The sequence below is a fragment of the Vipera ursinii genome, assembly GCF_947247035.1.
Source record: "Vipera ursinii genome assembly, chromosome: Z".
NCBI lineage: Eukaryota > Metazoa > Chordata > Lepidosauria > Squamata > Viperidae > Vipera > Vipera ursinii.
Genome location: NC_139517.1, coordinates 49,667,762 through 49,682,418, shown reverse-complemented (window position 1 = coordinate 49,682,418; position 14,657 = coordinate 49,667,762). Strand labels below are relative to the sequence as shown.

The 14,657-nt window shown below is 37.2% G+C and overlaps 1 protein-coding gene across 18 annotated transcripts in view; it reads right to left on the bottom strand.

Moving 5' to 3' along the window:
* Positions 1–3,459: 3,459 nt before the first annotated feature.
* SLC20A2 (solute carrier family 20 member 2) overlaps positions 3,460–14,657 on the bottom strand; it is a 100,496-nt gene continuing 89,298 nt past the window's right edge. For 5 of the 18 annotated variants that reach the window (XM_083377096.1, XM_083377088.1, XM_083377095.1 and 2 more), the window contains 4 exons: positions 12,105–12,290; positions 10,587–10,671; positions 5,364–5,503; positions 3,460–3,680 (listed from right to left, as the gene is read on the bottom strand). In XM_083377096.1, the coding sequence (XP_083233222.1) occupies positions 3,554–3,680; positions 5,364–5,503; positions 10,587–10,671; positions 12,105–12,290 (538 nt within the window). In that variant the 3' untranslated portion in view covers positions 3,460–3,553. Of the gene's footprint in view, positions 5,504–6,488; positions 6,608–10,586; positions 10,672–11,473; positions 11,559–12,104; positions 12,291–14,657 lie in introns of all 18 variants that reach the window. The other 13 variants (XR_014494181.1, XM_083377097.1, XM_083377098.1 and 10 more) reach the window with 13 other exon arrangements.

Below are 14,657 nucleotides of genomic sequence, written 5' to 3'. Positions count from 1 at the left end.
TTTTGGTGAGGGAAAGTTAGTACAGTAGAAGTAGAGAATGAAGTGGGAGGAATCTGACAGTGGCACAGGTCTGAAATATTGAAGCATTTGAACAACATGATGGGATGCAGACTGTACAAATGTAATCATTGACAGCAGTTATTTTGATAGTAAACCTATTTTGGGACGGAGTTTGAATCTCAGGAAGAAAGCTGCTTGATATCTAAATGTTTGTGGGTAGATATTGCTTAACTTATGTAAAGCAATTTACAATGCATTGCGACAAACAGCTAACATTACTAAATTGTTTGTTCACAATACGAATCCAGTCATTCCCATGCACAAATGTAGCTTTGGATTATTTTTCTCAGTAAAAAAGTGTAATGTTTTTTTACTCATATAGAATAGAATAGAATAGAATAGAATAGAATAGAAGAGAAGAGAAGAGAAGAGAAGAGAAGAGAAGAGAAGAGAAGAGAAGAGAAGAGAAGAGAAGAGAAGAGAATTCACCTGGCAGCTGGTGAATCAACAAGCAGGAGGGGGCCAGCAGCAGTGGGGCCCCCAGCAACAGTTGATCCAACAACCAAGGGGGACAGCACCAATGGGGCCCCCAGCAGCTGTTGAACCAACAATTAGGGTGGGGCCAGCAGCAATGGGGGCCCCAGCAAGCAATGATGAGCCCACCCTTCATAACAACCTTCGATGGGGACCCAGAGAAAGTGATTTATATAATGAGCAGGCCCCTGAATTGGAGGACCCCCACCTTTTCCTCCTGGGGCTGAGGGAAAGATTTGAGGACCCATCCATTTCTCTCAAAGCAGAAGAACAAATCCATAAGATAAAGCAAGCTGGCCTGCCTGCCCTAGAGTACGTGTGGGAGTTTCGAAAGATGGCAGGTTGGATAGAGAGATGGCCTGAGCAATCAATGATTCATCTTTTTAGAGAAGGGTTAGACGACTACCTCTCTCAGGCATGTACTGTATCTACCAAGCTGTACCCAACCAGCTGCATGAATGGTACCAGGCAGTGGTGAGTTGGAGCATTCACAGCTTCTGGAGGCAAGTTGCTCCACTGATTAATTGTTCTGTCAGGAAATTCTAGGTTGCTTCTCTCTTTGGTTAGCTTCCATCCATTGCTTCTTGTCTTGCCTTCAGGTGCTTTGGAGAATAGCTTGACACCCTCTTCTCTGTGGCAACCCCTGAGATATTGGAACACTGCTATCATGTCACCCTTAGTCCTTCCCTTCATTATAGACATACCCAATTCCAGCAACCGTTCATTATGTTTTAGCCTCCACTCATCTTTGTTCTTCTCTATATTTTTTCTAAGACATCTTTTTACATTGTGGTGACCAAAACTGAATATACAGTATTCCAAATGTGACCTTACCAAGGCATTGTAAAGTGGTATTAATACTTCATGTGATCTTGATTCTATCTGTTAATGCTGCCTAGCTTTATTGGCAGCTGCAGCACACTGCTGGGTCACATTTAAGTTATTGTCCACTAGGACTCCGAGATCCCTCACAGTTACTATTCTTGATCAAGGTACCACTTATACTGTACCTGTTCATTTGGTTTTTCTTGCCTAAATGTAGAATCTTACTTTTTTCACCATTGAATTTCATTTTGTTAGATAATGCCCAATATTCAAGTCTGTCAAGATCCTTCTGTATCTTAAGCCTGTCTTCTGGAGTGTTGGCTATTCCTGCCAGCTTGATGTCATCTGCAAATTTGATGAGTTTATCTATCCCCTCATCCAAATCGTTGATGAAGATGTTGGAGAGCACTGGGCCCAGAACAGAGCCCTGGGGCACCCCACTACACACTTCCCTCCATGTAGATGCAGTTCCATTGAGGAACACACATTGAGTACGGCCAGTCAGCGTGCTACCAATCCATCTGGTGGTGATGCTGTCTAACCCACATTTTTCTATCTTATCAAGTAGTAGGTTGTGGTCTACTTTATCAAATGCTTTACTGAAGTCCAAGTAAATTATATCCACAGCATTCCTCTAACCCACTAATTTTGTCACCTGGTCAAAGAATGCAATATTTTTCTGCCTTGATGTTTTTGACAAACTCATGTTGGCTTTTGCTAATGACTTTGTTTGCCTCTAGGTGTTTGCTTTCTTTTTCCAGAATCTTCCCAGGTATTGAGATCAGGCTGATAGGCCTACAGTTTCCTGGATCAATTTTTTGAAGATGGGAACCACATCAGCTCTTTTCCAGTCTTCTGGTAGTTCCCTGTGCTCCAGGATCTTTTGAAAGATTTCTTTATGCTTAATGAACAAATGTTGTGTGTATATTTTTTAATGACCTGACAAGTTGCAACCCCATAGGATGTACAAAATGTCCAAAAGAAATATGGGGCTGGGGGGTAGGGGTGCAAGAATATAGTCTTAGCGTGCACAAGCCCCTCCCTGCTAGTTACAAGTATATAATTATGGGGAAGAAAAACAAGATTGAGGGGGTTATGCAGACAAAAAAATTCCCTCTCTCTTTTATTAATAGAACATTTTAGAAAGGTGAAAAGAGAACACTGTCTTCCTTCAGTAATATTACATAGGCAGGTCCATTATAGATAACTGTTTAATTTATGCAGGTCAATTATAAATAGATAATTGTTTAATTTATAAGGCTGAAAATCAGCTTAGATTTAATTCAATAATGAATTTAAAAACAAACTCTGAAGGTAGAATCTTTTTGAAAACTTATGTAATCAATTCAGCTAAGAACCTTTTCTAAACTTAAAATGCACCATGACTCCTCCTTTCCTTAGATGGCAGCTTCTCACCAAAGGCTAGAATTTTAAAAGGATATTCTACCATTTTGATTTCTATTATTAGAGATTCAAAATAAATTGTTTGCTCTAAGTGGATATTACTTTTGCAACTGCAATAGCAAGACCTAATTACATTTAATCAAAATATTTGTTAACATCCCATTATCAACCTGAGTCACAAATTATACATTCAAGTTCAGAAGTTTGTGATCTCATATTATTGAACATTAGAATGGCATTGGCTTGAAAGGAAAATGTAGATTTTTTTTCTTTCAAGTTTAACTTTTCCCAAATATTGTTGTGACAGCAATATGTAAACATCTTAATTTTTCTTCAGTCATCGAAACACACTATTTTGTATTGTTATGTATGAAAAGGTTTAACATGATTGCTACTGCAAGAAGGCTTTAATAATTCCAATGGGGAACTGGATACTGGAACAAACAGTTCTGAGAGCAATAAATAGAAGCTTCTGTTTGCACCGTACAGAGCTGAGCTTTATTTAGATTTTGTCACTTGGTTTGTAAGTGAATGTGTGCGCACACCTCCATTGTTACAAAACACTGAAAAAGCTCACACAGAGGGAGCATAAATAAAAGGATTATGACAAATGCAAACTAATAAAGAAAACTTTGTGCTAAACAAGTCTCTTTAAATGAATTGGTAGTGAGAGTAAAAAAGGCTTAATAAGTAGTCTGAAGGCAATTTATTCTTTTATTATAAATTTAGAGTGAATGACCAATGAAAAAGGATCACAATGGTGTATCAAGAAAGCTCATATATCAAAATTTTAGCAGCATTTCAACAGTTCTGGGCTCCCAACATTCTTCAAGCACTGCTTCCTCAAATCCTTTTCAGTAAATACAGTCTGAATACAATAAGTATTGTATTGTAATATTAAATCACAGAGCAGTCTTCTGGGGAAAAAACACAGGAATTATACAAACATTGTGATTAATGCCAAAGAACATCTCAAATGTTAATGCTTCAGAGTTCCATAGCAATAAAAGGACACCAAATATTGTTTCTTAACTGCTACTTAGGAAACACCTTATTAAATGCATAGACAATGAATGACATCAATTTGCAACTGTATTGATAGATCTATCTACTAATATCTTTATTTTATAAAACACAGAACTGGCAAACTAAGATAATTCCTCAAAAAGTAAACATGATTTCTTATACAATCTGTTATATTATTTTTAGCAATGTGGGAACTGCAGCATTATCAATCTTTTCACTCGTTGGCATCCTGTGTCCTGATGAACAACATGCTGTGGATGTTTCCACGTCAGCATTAACCTGGAGCAATGTGGGTACATGCAGCTATAGGGTGGACTCTGCTAGTTTGGCCTGAGATGTTACCAAAGGAGAAAAACTATGCTGCAGCAGATTTCACTTCACCAACTGTTAGTATCAGAAGTAATCTTTCCAAATGCTTCTAGGAGTTAGCATTGATTATTAAAAGCTCTCCACAGCTCTCCACTGCCAAACCTTACTTGAGTAATTCCCTTTTTCTTTAGACACTGAAATGTCACAACTAATGTGCACACTGCCAATATTGCTCAATTCCACTGCATAGATGAGATTTACTGGATATAATCATAGAAACAAGGCAGTACTTCAGTTTTATCTTTCTTTTCCTGAACTTGTTCATTAGATTAATGGTAATGAACTAGAATGAGAATCACATACAAGCGATGGCAAGCATCTTTTAAAATAAATTTGAACTCATCATATATAAAAGCGGAGAGTTGGATTTCTAAAAAAATAAATGCAGTGGGTAATAGATGATACACAGACTGCAACCATATGATGCTTTCCTACTTAGGGAAATGTTAATATTATCTTGGCATTGCTGGTGTTTAATGAATAGAAAAAAATGCTAATTAAAAATATTTAAGGAAGAGCAATAGCAAATACACATACTGACAAACAGTATAATACTGTCAAGCTATTCCCCTTCTTTGGTACTGTCTAAACTTTCTTATCCAAAATATATAAGGGAAATGCAACATTAAAAACCTACATTTTAAAAGTATTTATAAAATCAATGTTCGTACAGTATTATACATGATATGATATGAACCACATTTTTACTAATTACTTCCGTATTATTTTGTTTCAGTATCATTAACTTTTTTTTCCAAAAAAGAATCTTACCCAGTTTGCATTTTGCTTCATCATATATTAAATTGACAAATGTCCCAGCTTCACTAATGGGTTTTAAAAACCACGACTAAATGATACATTATATACATGTTTTATTAGAGATTAAGTTCTAGGCAATTATTTTCATCTCATTTATAACTTAATGTCATATTATCAACTATAAGCGTGTATGTATATGGGTGTGTGTCTATGCACACACATACACATATATTGTACAGAAGAAATGGCACCAATGACACCAATAGTATGTAGAGCAGATGTTAGATACTGAGGATAAATGACTTGCAGACTATCTCTAACTGTATGGTTGATCAGGGAGTTCTGCATTCTGAGGGCGAGATGTTGCCTTCTTTTACTTAAAAGAAATACTCCCTTTTTTTCTGGAAAGAACAGTGAAGTATCAGACATATGGTATTATTCCATACATGAAGATTGCCATGACGCCAGCACTGAATAAGCCAGCTACAGGAACAGTCACAAACCAAGCTAGAAAGATATTGCGGAAGAGATGCCAATCAACAGCCTTCTTGGACCGTATCCAACCAACAGCCACCACAGAACCAACCTTGGAAATTTGAGAAGAAAGTTAGAATTAAATATATCTTAACATGTTATCTTAATACACACACACACACACACACACACACACACACACACACACACACGACTGAGGGTCAATAAATTTTGCTTGTTTAAAGAGCCAGGAATTCTTTATGGTCACCATCATCCCTCTACTCTGTGAGTTCTCTGGCACACAGCAGTGATTTGGGGGAATGGATAGGTTAGTTATCATGCCTGGTTTTGATTACAATCAGAGTAACCACCAATACGTATGTCTAATGTATGATACAATGAAAAACTATTTACTTTAATAAGTTAAATAAGTTACATACTAATGCTAGGTATAAATGACATCTCAAATCTCCACTTCCTCAACATTGTCAAGAAAGTTAATATGCTGCAGCCATTAAACAAGTATATTTATGGACCCCAGTTTATAAACAAATGCCAGTCAGCTGATGCCCAAAGTTAAAAAGCTTTGAAAAATTGCTGACATTTACATTTCTTCTTCATTTTTACATGGAGCAAGTTTAATAAATGCTGTCCATCAAAGATCTTTTCTAGCTCTGCTACATATAGTAATTTATACTAGAAATGACTGAAAAGGAATGTAGGCTGTTGTGCACATAAGTGCCTGCTTCATAGGTACATGAATTTACAGAAAGGCATATTTCTATAGATATATCTTCTACTTTGCTTATCATTTCTTGGTAAATCAAATCATATTCAGATTCTAAAAGATTTCAATTCTATCCAATTATTGCCACAGCACAATCCACAGTGTATCTTAGAAGTCTTGCTCCCAAGCTCTTTATTTCTGTTACAAAAGCATGAATAGTGTTCAGTTGTTCTTTTATCTGGACCTGGAATCTGCAAGTATGTGACTGTTAATTGCAGTATCTAAGTCCATTATTTCAATGCATTTCATACAGGAATATAAACAGTATCTACGCTTCATCCTACTATATCCAATAATCCAGTAATATTACCTAGATGCTTTGTACTGGCTTCATCCCTTTCTCATTCTTTTACGTTTTTCTTAATAATTTCCAGCTTATCAGACTCACTAGTAATATCTCCCATCACTTTTTTTGCTAGCTTTTTTCTTCTTTTCAACAAAATTAAGAAAAAGAGGAGGGGGAATGAGACATGTAAAAACTAACAGATGTGTTTGAAGTTCTAGCCTGGCTATCATAGTTGACTTGCTACATTAGCCCTGTTTGCAACCAGACAACAGTAACGGGAGTGGGGAGGGAAGGCATTGGAATGTAAGGGAGGTTTGGGAGGGAACTCTGGAATGCAAGTGTGCCGCCTGGAAGCGTGAGACAGACCCAAACCCCAAGGCCATCACCTGGGAATGTTCGAGGCAGACAGGCTGTTTGCAAAATAAAAAAACCTGCAACTGATTGGGAGGTGGGAGGAAGGAAAAGTTTTCTTATGCTGTTTTTGTGCAAATGTCAGAACTTTCTTTTCTACTTTGTATCAATATGGCTTTTCATTAAAGTTATACTCTTGGAGAAAAGTGTCCCAGGAGTTTCTTTTGCTGCTTAATGCAATGGGATGTTGACAATAAGCCAGTTCTCACAGTAATAGCCTACCTGGGTTCCACCAGGAGATAAAACTTGAGATGTTGGCTACAGCCAAAAACACAGAAGGAAAAAAGCCGGGGAGAGATCTCGGCTTGGAAGAGCCAATGCCGCCTAGGCTGGAGCTGAGTGCAAGCCATTGGCATGTGGCCAAAACTAAGACTTAACAAATCCAAGCAGCCAGGAAAAAGTGAGGGATGCCCCATACCAAAGACTGAAGACCCACTGGACGGCAAGGCAGAGAAGGCCAAAGATCCCCTTCTCCCTGCCGGAGTCAACGTGGTCTGAGGCAGTAATGAAGAGCCTAGCCAGTCCCTGAATTTATCACTCGAATGCCAAGCCATATTCAAAAAGCTAAAATGCCTTGTCGCTGCTGAGCCAGTCCTAAAACATTCTGACACAGACAAGCCCTTTATAAACAGATGCCAGGGATGTGGCCATGGGGCAGTGCTGCTCTAGAAGAATGCTAAAGAAGAATTGCAGCCATCCAGCTACACATCCGGCAAGCTTTCTGAGACTGAGAGAAGGAAGTCTACATGGTCCATTGGGCTCTCCTAACCTGGAGGCAATTCCTGGAAGGCAGTAAAGTTCCCATTGAGGTGTGGACAGACCACAAAAACCTAGAAGTATTGAAGGCTCCCCGAAAGCTGTCTCCCAAACAGATCCAGTGGGCCTAGTACTTAAACCACGTTAACTTCATTCTCTGCTGCCTATCGGGAAGCCAAAATTTTTCATGGATGTTCTCTCTTGAATGCCACAGTACAACAGTGCTCAAGAAGAGGTCATTAATTCTATCATCCCCTCCAAGTAAATAGCAACACATCCTCACAAGACAACTGGAAGCCTTATCATCAATACTGACCAAGGATCTAATGTGACCACTAAAGGAGCCCCTGGCAGAGTGGTTCCAACAACACAAGAGTGAACTGTCCTTAAGGAACAGACTGGGATGGATGAAGAACAAAATATATGTCCTGGCGAGCCAGAAGACTTTAGTATTGCAGCAAATTCATAATCTGAAGGTAGCGGGGCATTTTGGATTTGTGAAGACCTTTCATCTCACAAAGAGGCAGTTTTGGTAGCTGCGAATGAAGAAAAAGAAACCTATGTAGCCAGCTGCCCTGTGAGTGCTGCAGCAAAGAGGCTGCCCAGCAAGCCTCCAGGACTGTTGTAGACTTGGGCCAGCGCCATGGCTTCCTAGAGGGAGATATCTATGGACTTTATTGTAGAGGTACTGAAGAGTGCTGGGAATACTGTGATTTGGGTCATTATAGACTTATTCTTTAAGCAGATCCACTTCATGGCATGTCCTAGGATTCTTTTTGCTCACACCCTGGCTAAACTCTTCATACAGCACATGTGCCAGCTGCATGGCATTCCAAAATGCATAATCTCAGGTCAGGATATGTGTGCAATTCACCTCAAAATTTTGGTGTGAATTCCTGAGGTTGCTAGGCTCCTCTTATAGACTTAGCTTCACCAATCATCCTCAGAAAAGTGGAATGTACAAAGGCAGTCTTGGAACAGTACATCGAGTATATGTAAACTACTAGCAAAACAATTGGGATAAGCTTTTGTCTACAATAACTCTGTAGACAGTAGCACTGGATTTACCACCTTTCAAGTGGTCACAGGTGCGGACTTTGTGCCTATGCCAGAGTCTCATTCATCGACTTCCTTGGCTGAGTGGATGAGTATTCTGAAATCTATCAGGCCCATAGTGCGCAAAGGATTAGAATTAGGAAGGGAAGCACAAAAGAGACAGATTGACAAGAAGAGAGCATCTCATAGGAAGTTTAGAATAGGGGATGAGGTGTACCTGTCCATGAAGTTGTTGCAGTTGGGCTAAACCTGCAAGAAGCTGGGCCTCAAGTACATAAGACCTTTCCCTATTGTTCTGATTATAAATCGGGTAAAATTAAAGTTAGTAAAAAATTGTATGTGCATTCACCCAGCGTTTCACTGTAGTTTCTTCCTAAAGCCCTTCCATAGCTCAGCGCTGAGGCTGGCCATTAAGTCACCTTCCATTCATATGGATAGGGAGTCAAGGAGATCCTTGACTCTCAATACCACAAAGGAAAGTTGCAGTATTTAGTTTTATGGGTTTCCCATGGCAGAGGCAGAGTGGGTGGCAATGAGGAACATCCATGTCCCTAGGCTTATTCAGAGGTTCCATGCCTCTGACCTCGATAGGATGTTAATGTGAAAAGCCATAATATAAAAATGTTTCTTTATAGGATTAATTCTTTCTGGAGGGTTGGCATGTCAGAATTGACTCACTAAGCAGCCCGGCTCACAACAAGACAATGGTAATGGGGGTGGGAGGGAAGGCATTGGAATGTAAGGGAAGTTTGGAAGGGAATTCTGGAATGCAAGCGTGCTACCTGGAAGCATGAGACAGACACAAACCACAAGGTCATTGCCTGGGAATGTCTGAGGCAGACAGGCCGTTTCCAAAATAAAACACGGGCAACTGATTGGTGAACAATGGAAGGTGTGCAGGGGGGGGGAGAGGGAAAGTTTTCTTATGCTGTTTGTGCACAAATATGTTTTCTGTACCCATATGGCTTTTCAGTAAAGTTACATTCTTGGAGAAAAAATGACCCAGGAATTTCTTTTGCTGTTTAATGTAATGGGACAGTTGGCATTGGCTTTAAGAGGAATTTATAGAGAAAGAATGTGGAATGCTAGTACAAACTGAATATAAAAAGCACCAAATTTTATTTAAACATTGAACTAAAAAATGCAATTTACATGTTTTAATTCTTTTTTTCCTTCAAATCTGAAAAGGGCATCAGTGATACTGGTTTTTAGATGCAATATTATACATTATACAAATTTAGTGTACTTGTTTTAATGACAATACATATTAGAAAAGCAGTTAAGTTCATCACTGAAAAGCTACAATTTCTAGAATTTCAAACAGCTAGGCTTATATTGGCTTGAAATTAAACACCATTTGCCTTCAGAAAAGTTGTGATTTAGACTGCACTGCACTGGACTTGTGGTGCTCACCCCAATTTTTACATTATATAATCCACAAGTGTTCAATATGGAAAAAAATCTTTGTGAGAAAAATACTATTAATGCAAAGCCAGCATTAAGTTTAGTATGCAAAAGCAAGAATATAAAAATGTTAAGAAGTTTATTGCTTGTTAACTGACTATTAAAATAATACTGCAATGTAATTTACAAGTTGCAAAAATAATAAGCAATAAATTAAACTATCTATGGTCTATACAATTTAATATTTGTTTTAAAAACCAGTTTCCTATTATTTGGAAGAATTTATCACTCAAATTTTTAAAGCATTTGAAAGTAAATAAAAATTCTACATTTTGAATTTTGATTATTGATATTGTAAGCAATATAATATATTGTATGTCATGAGACATTACATAATGAAGGCAAAATGGGGAAAAATCAGAATTTGCTACTTATTTATATTCTTAAATGATTGTGAATGTGTTTAATTGGCATGACCACTGCAAACTCCAATACCTTGCAATGAGTGGAGCTTATTGGAATACCAACATTTGAGGCTACAAGTACTGTTAGCGCACACATAACTTCAATGCAAAATCCACTGTGAAGAAATAAAAAGAGACAGATGGAGATTTTGTAGTGTAAAAGTGACACACAGGAAATCCCATGCCATGCCATCAGGAAAGTAGCAGGATGAAGGATGTAAAGTGTCAGAACCTCTTGCAAAGAAGAATGCAGCAGATCAAAGTTCATGTGGCATGACCTACAGGAAAATTATGGCTATTCAGAGCCAAATCTATCAACAAGGCCTGAGAGAGAAAGCACTTAGGGAAAGCATAATACAGATTTTTTTTTAGCTTATTGTATTCATAGTAATGAACAACAATCATTTAGATTTTCCTTATCAGGTGATAAAGTGCCTTAGTTCTAATCTCATTATTTGATGTTTTTCCCTTCTATTTTTAAAATGTAGATAGAATTTTTATTTGATATTCTTGTGCAATTGCATAGTCATATGAATAACTGTGCATCAAATAAAAAGCACATTAGTTTTTGCACAAGATCTGTGAAATTAACAGGGCATGCAAAAATCCAATGGCTGCCTTTTAAAGCAATACATAAGTACATAAAATTGGACTGTGCATTTAGTTTTGAGTAAGTGCTCACAAATTTAAAAATGCTCAGCTGTATAAAATCTGACATAATGAAATGTTTGAGAAGGGAAGTAAGACTACCTATACCATGTATTTTATAAATATATAAGGAGGAATATCTTCTACATCCAATTTACGTTCCATGCTGTGGTATCATGCCATTATGAACTGATCTGAGCAGCAAGGATAAAAAAAATAAAAATGAATAATCCAGACCAGCTTGGCTGCAATCACAGGGCAAAGGCATACCTTGCAGTGTGTAGTACTGACAGGAAGTCCAACATTGGAAGCTATCACAACTGTGAACGCCGAAGCCAACTCAATAGTGAAACCACTGCAGGAAGCATAAGAAAACACTTCACAGTCACTCTTTTTTTAAAATCTTGATCTATCAATCTGGGTTTATACCTTGCAACATGCCAAAATCTTACCCGTTGTTCTTCAAATGCTTTCCTCCAATGTTTGGTCATTTTGTTATATTAAGAGAATAAGAAGCTGCTGGATAATGAAAACTAGATACACACACATACATCCAGATTAAATTAGTGAAGCAGGTTTCTGGTACCTGATATCCAATCTATATTCCAAGAAATTAAGTCTTAATTAGCAATTAGGTTAGCAGCAGAATTCTAGTATGCGTTAAAAAAATCATGGATTCAGTTTTGGGAAGCACATGGAAAGCTACATTGATTTTTGCCTTTTCTCTATGCTATTCAAGACATTGTCACTTTCCTGCTTAACTAGACCTCAACAATTTAGGCATATTATGTTAGTATAAACACAAGATATTCAACTCAGTTCAAAAGCAAAAATAATTAGGGGTAAAGGTGCCATGGCAAAATTTATCAAAGTAAGCATTATCCAGTCAACATGCACTTACCTTGATGGTGTGATAGGTGTGAGGTCTTTTCCCATTGTTTGGATCACTCTTCGTCCCCAGACCCAGAGGCCTACACAGATGCCAATGCCTCCATACAATAGCAGCCAAACAGGAGTAGGAGAATCTTGCATTACACCACCCTGATCGTATATAAGCCAGAGGGCAACCAAAGGGCCTATAGCATTGCTAGAGAAGAAAATATAATATCAAATCCTAAATACTTTGCTGAAATAGCCTGCACACCACTTAATGTACATCAGACTAGCTTCTTACAAAAAGCTGTTTTTGTATAAGCCTTGTACTGTCTTCTCAGTCAATCTCCTTTTATGTTCTTAATTTCTTCTTTCCCTGAGCATAATGATCATGCTGTTATGCTATTAGAGAATACCAAAATGATACTTGTGTATGACTCATGACTATTACTTGGTAAAAATGTACACCTAACATAGACCAGCCATTTTCAGATTCCAGCCCTAACCCAAAGTAAAAATGGTCAAGAGATCAAAAGCAGAGGGTCCCTCCTACTCTTCCTCAATGTTCAGGGCCATTTACATGGACCATTAAAAATCATGCAATTAAAGGGGGGCTGGAATCTGAAAATAAAATACAGGCCTCAATATATATACATATGGAATACACAATAGACATTAAAAAAAGGCATAGGAATTTTATGAAAAGTGGTGCCAGACATTAGGGCTCTTTCAGTCTGACAAATGACTCAAGACGTTGGAATTCATTTTTCTCCTTTTTGTTGAGCAGTTGGACTTTTGGGCAAGCCTAGAAAAAGTTGTGATTGTTTTAAGGAAATCCAATTGATACAACCATCTATTATCTTGATGTGACAAAACATACATCAAATCCTGCTCATTTTTTTGAGACTCGTTGTGCAATAATACCCACTTAAAAGACTGCAATTGTAGTACTTCAAAAGCAGAATTATTATTTCATTTGGTTTATAACCCATGATTAAGAAGAGATGAGGGATATTCAAAGAAGATATGAAGGAGGGAGAATAATACTCTGTTACTTTACTACCATTATTAACATACAGCAATTCTGAGCAAAGTCTAGTAATTTGTCACTGGACAAATAAATTGAATAAATTTCAATACAATGAAATTTACAGTAAATACATTTAAAACAAATTTGAAATGAGCTTAGAGTATTTAAGATTCTAAATAGAGTATTTCAAGTTTTAAATTTTTCAGTTTTAAACCCTTTTACAAACTGCTAATAAATACATACGTTCATTACAGAAAATAATTTCGCAACAAAATTTAATGTTTTGTTATTTTTAAAGCAGAGAAATGAAGGTCAGGGAGAAGAGCAAGAGAAGAGAATAGAGACTGATTGAGGTTGATTGTTTTTCATATAGTTACCAATGAGAAAGAGAATTCTATCCATTTATTAATTAAATTTATATCCTGGTTTTCATTCAGGAGCTTGAGACAGCATAAATAAGTGTTTCTTCTCCTATTTATGTTCAAACAACAAACCTGTGAAGTAATTTGAGCTGAAAGAGAATGACTGAACTAGTCATCCGTAAACTCCTGTGGCTGAGCATGGATCAGAATCATTATTTCCTGGCTCTTAATCCAACACCTTAACCATTACTTACACTATCACAGCAATGTTTTATTGGGTTTCAACAACTTTTTATTCTCATGCTTATGCATGAAATGCAATATATAAACTCATAAATCTAAAACTGCAATTGGAATTTGCCCAAGTAGTTCAATTTACCAGAAAAACCTATTAGCAGTGCTTCACTTTAAGAATGTGAGCTAAATCTCAGCAATACTCTTTTTAGTGTTTCTTTGCAAGGACCTTCAAAGCAGACATTCAGTTGGTTCTTACCTTAATTGGCTTCCAGAAGGTGCTCAAAGCAGAGCTCTTCCATGGAGCATTTGGGCCTTGACACCATATTGGTTTGGTTGATTTAATTTTATTCTGAGTTTTCATTAGTTTGTTAATAGTTTATTGTTTGGTTTTTATTTACTGCATATCATTTCTTATATATATTTGTATACCACCAAGAGTCCTTAGGGGTTTGGCAGTCTATAAATGTAATTAATATTCACTACCATGTTGGTGGCCACTTTTTTATCTTATAACATTAGTGAATCAAAATATTGATATAGACGTTAAACAGCATCAGGTGTAAAAACTAGGGAAACAAGACCTGTTTTAATTGAATTTTTATAATGTTAATAAGATGCAACTATACGTCTTTCATAAATAAATTTGAAACTTGTGATCAAAATAGAATGGTGCATAATTGTCAAACAGTGATCTTCCAAGCTAAGAAAGCATCAATTTGATTATCAGAGGGACAACAAAAGTGCTAAATTAATAGCCCAAGTTTAGTACATCAGCACTCACTCCAGTGGCAATGGAGACGGAATCCAGAATATATAATTCAGGGACTGAAGACAATAGCCCCCAACTAGCACTGATTATAGTTAGTCTAAGTGCCTTGCCAAAATATCCAGCATGAATCAAGGGCAATAGTTTTACATGACAGAGTGCAAAGCAAATATGAAATGGTTAACA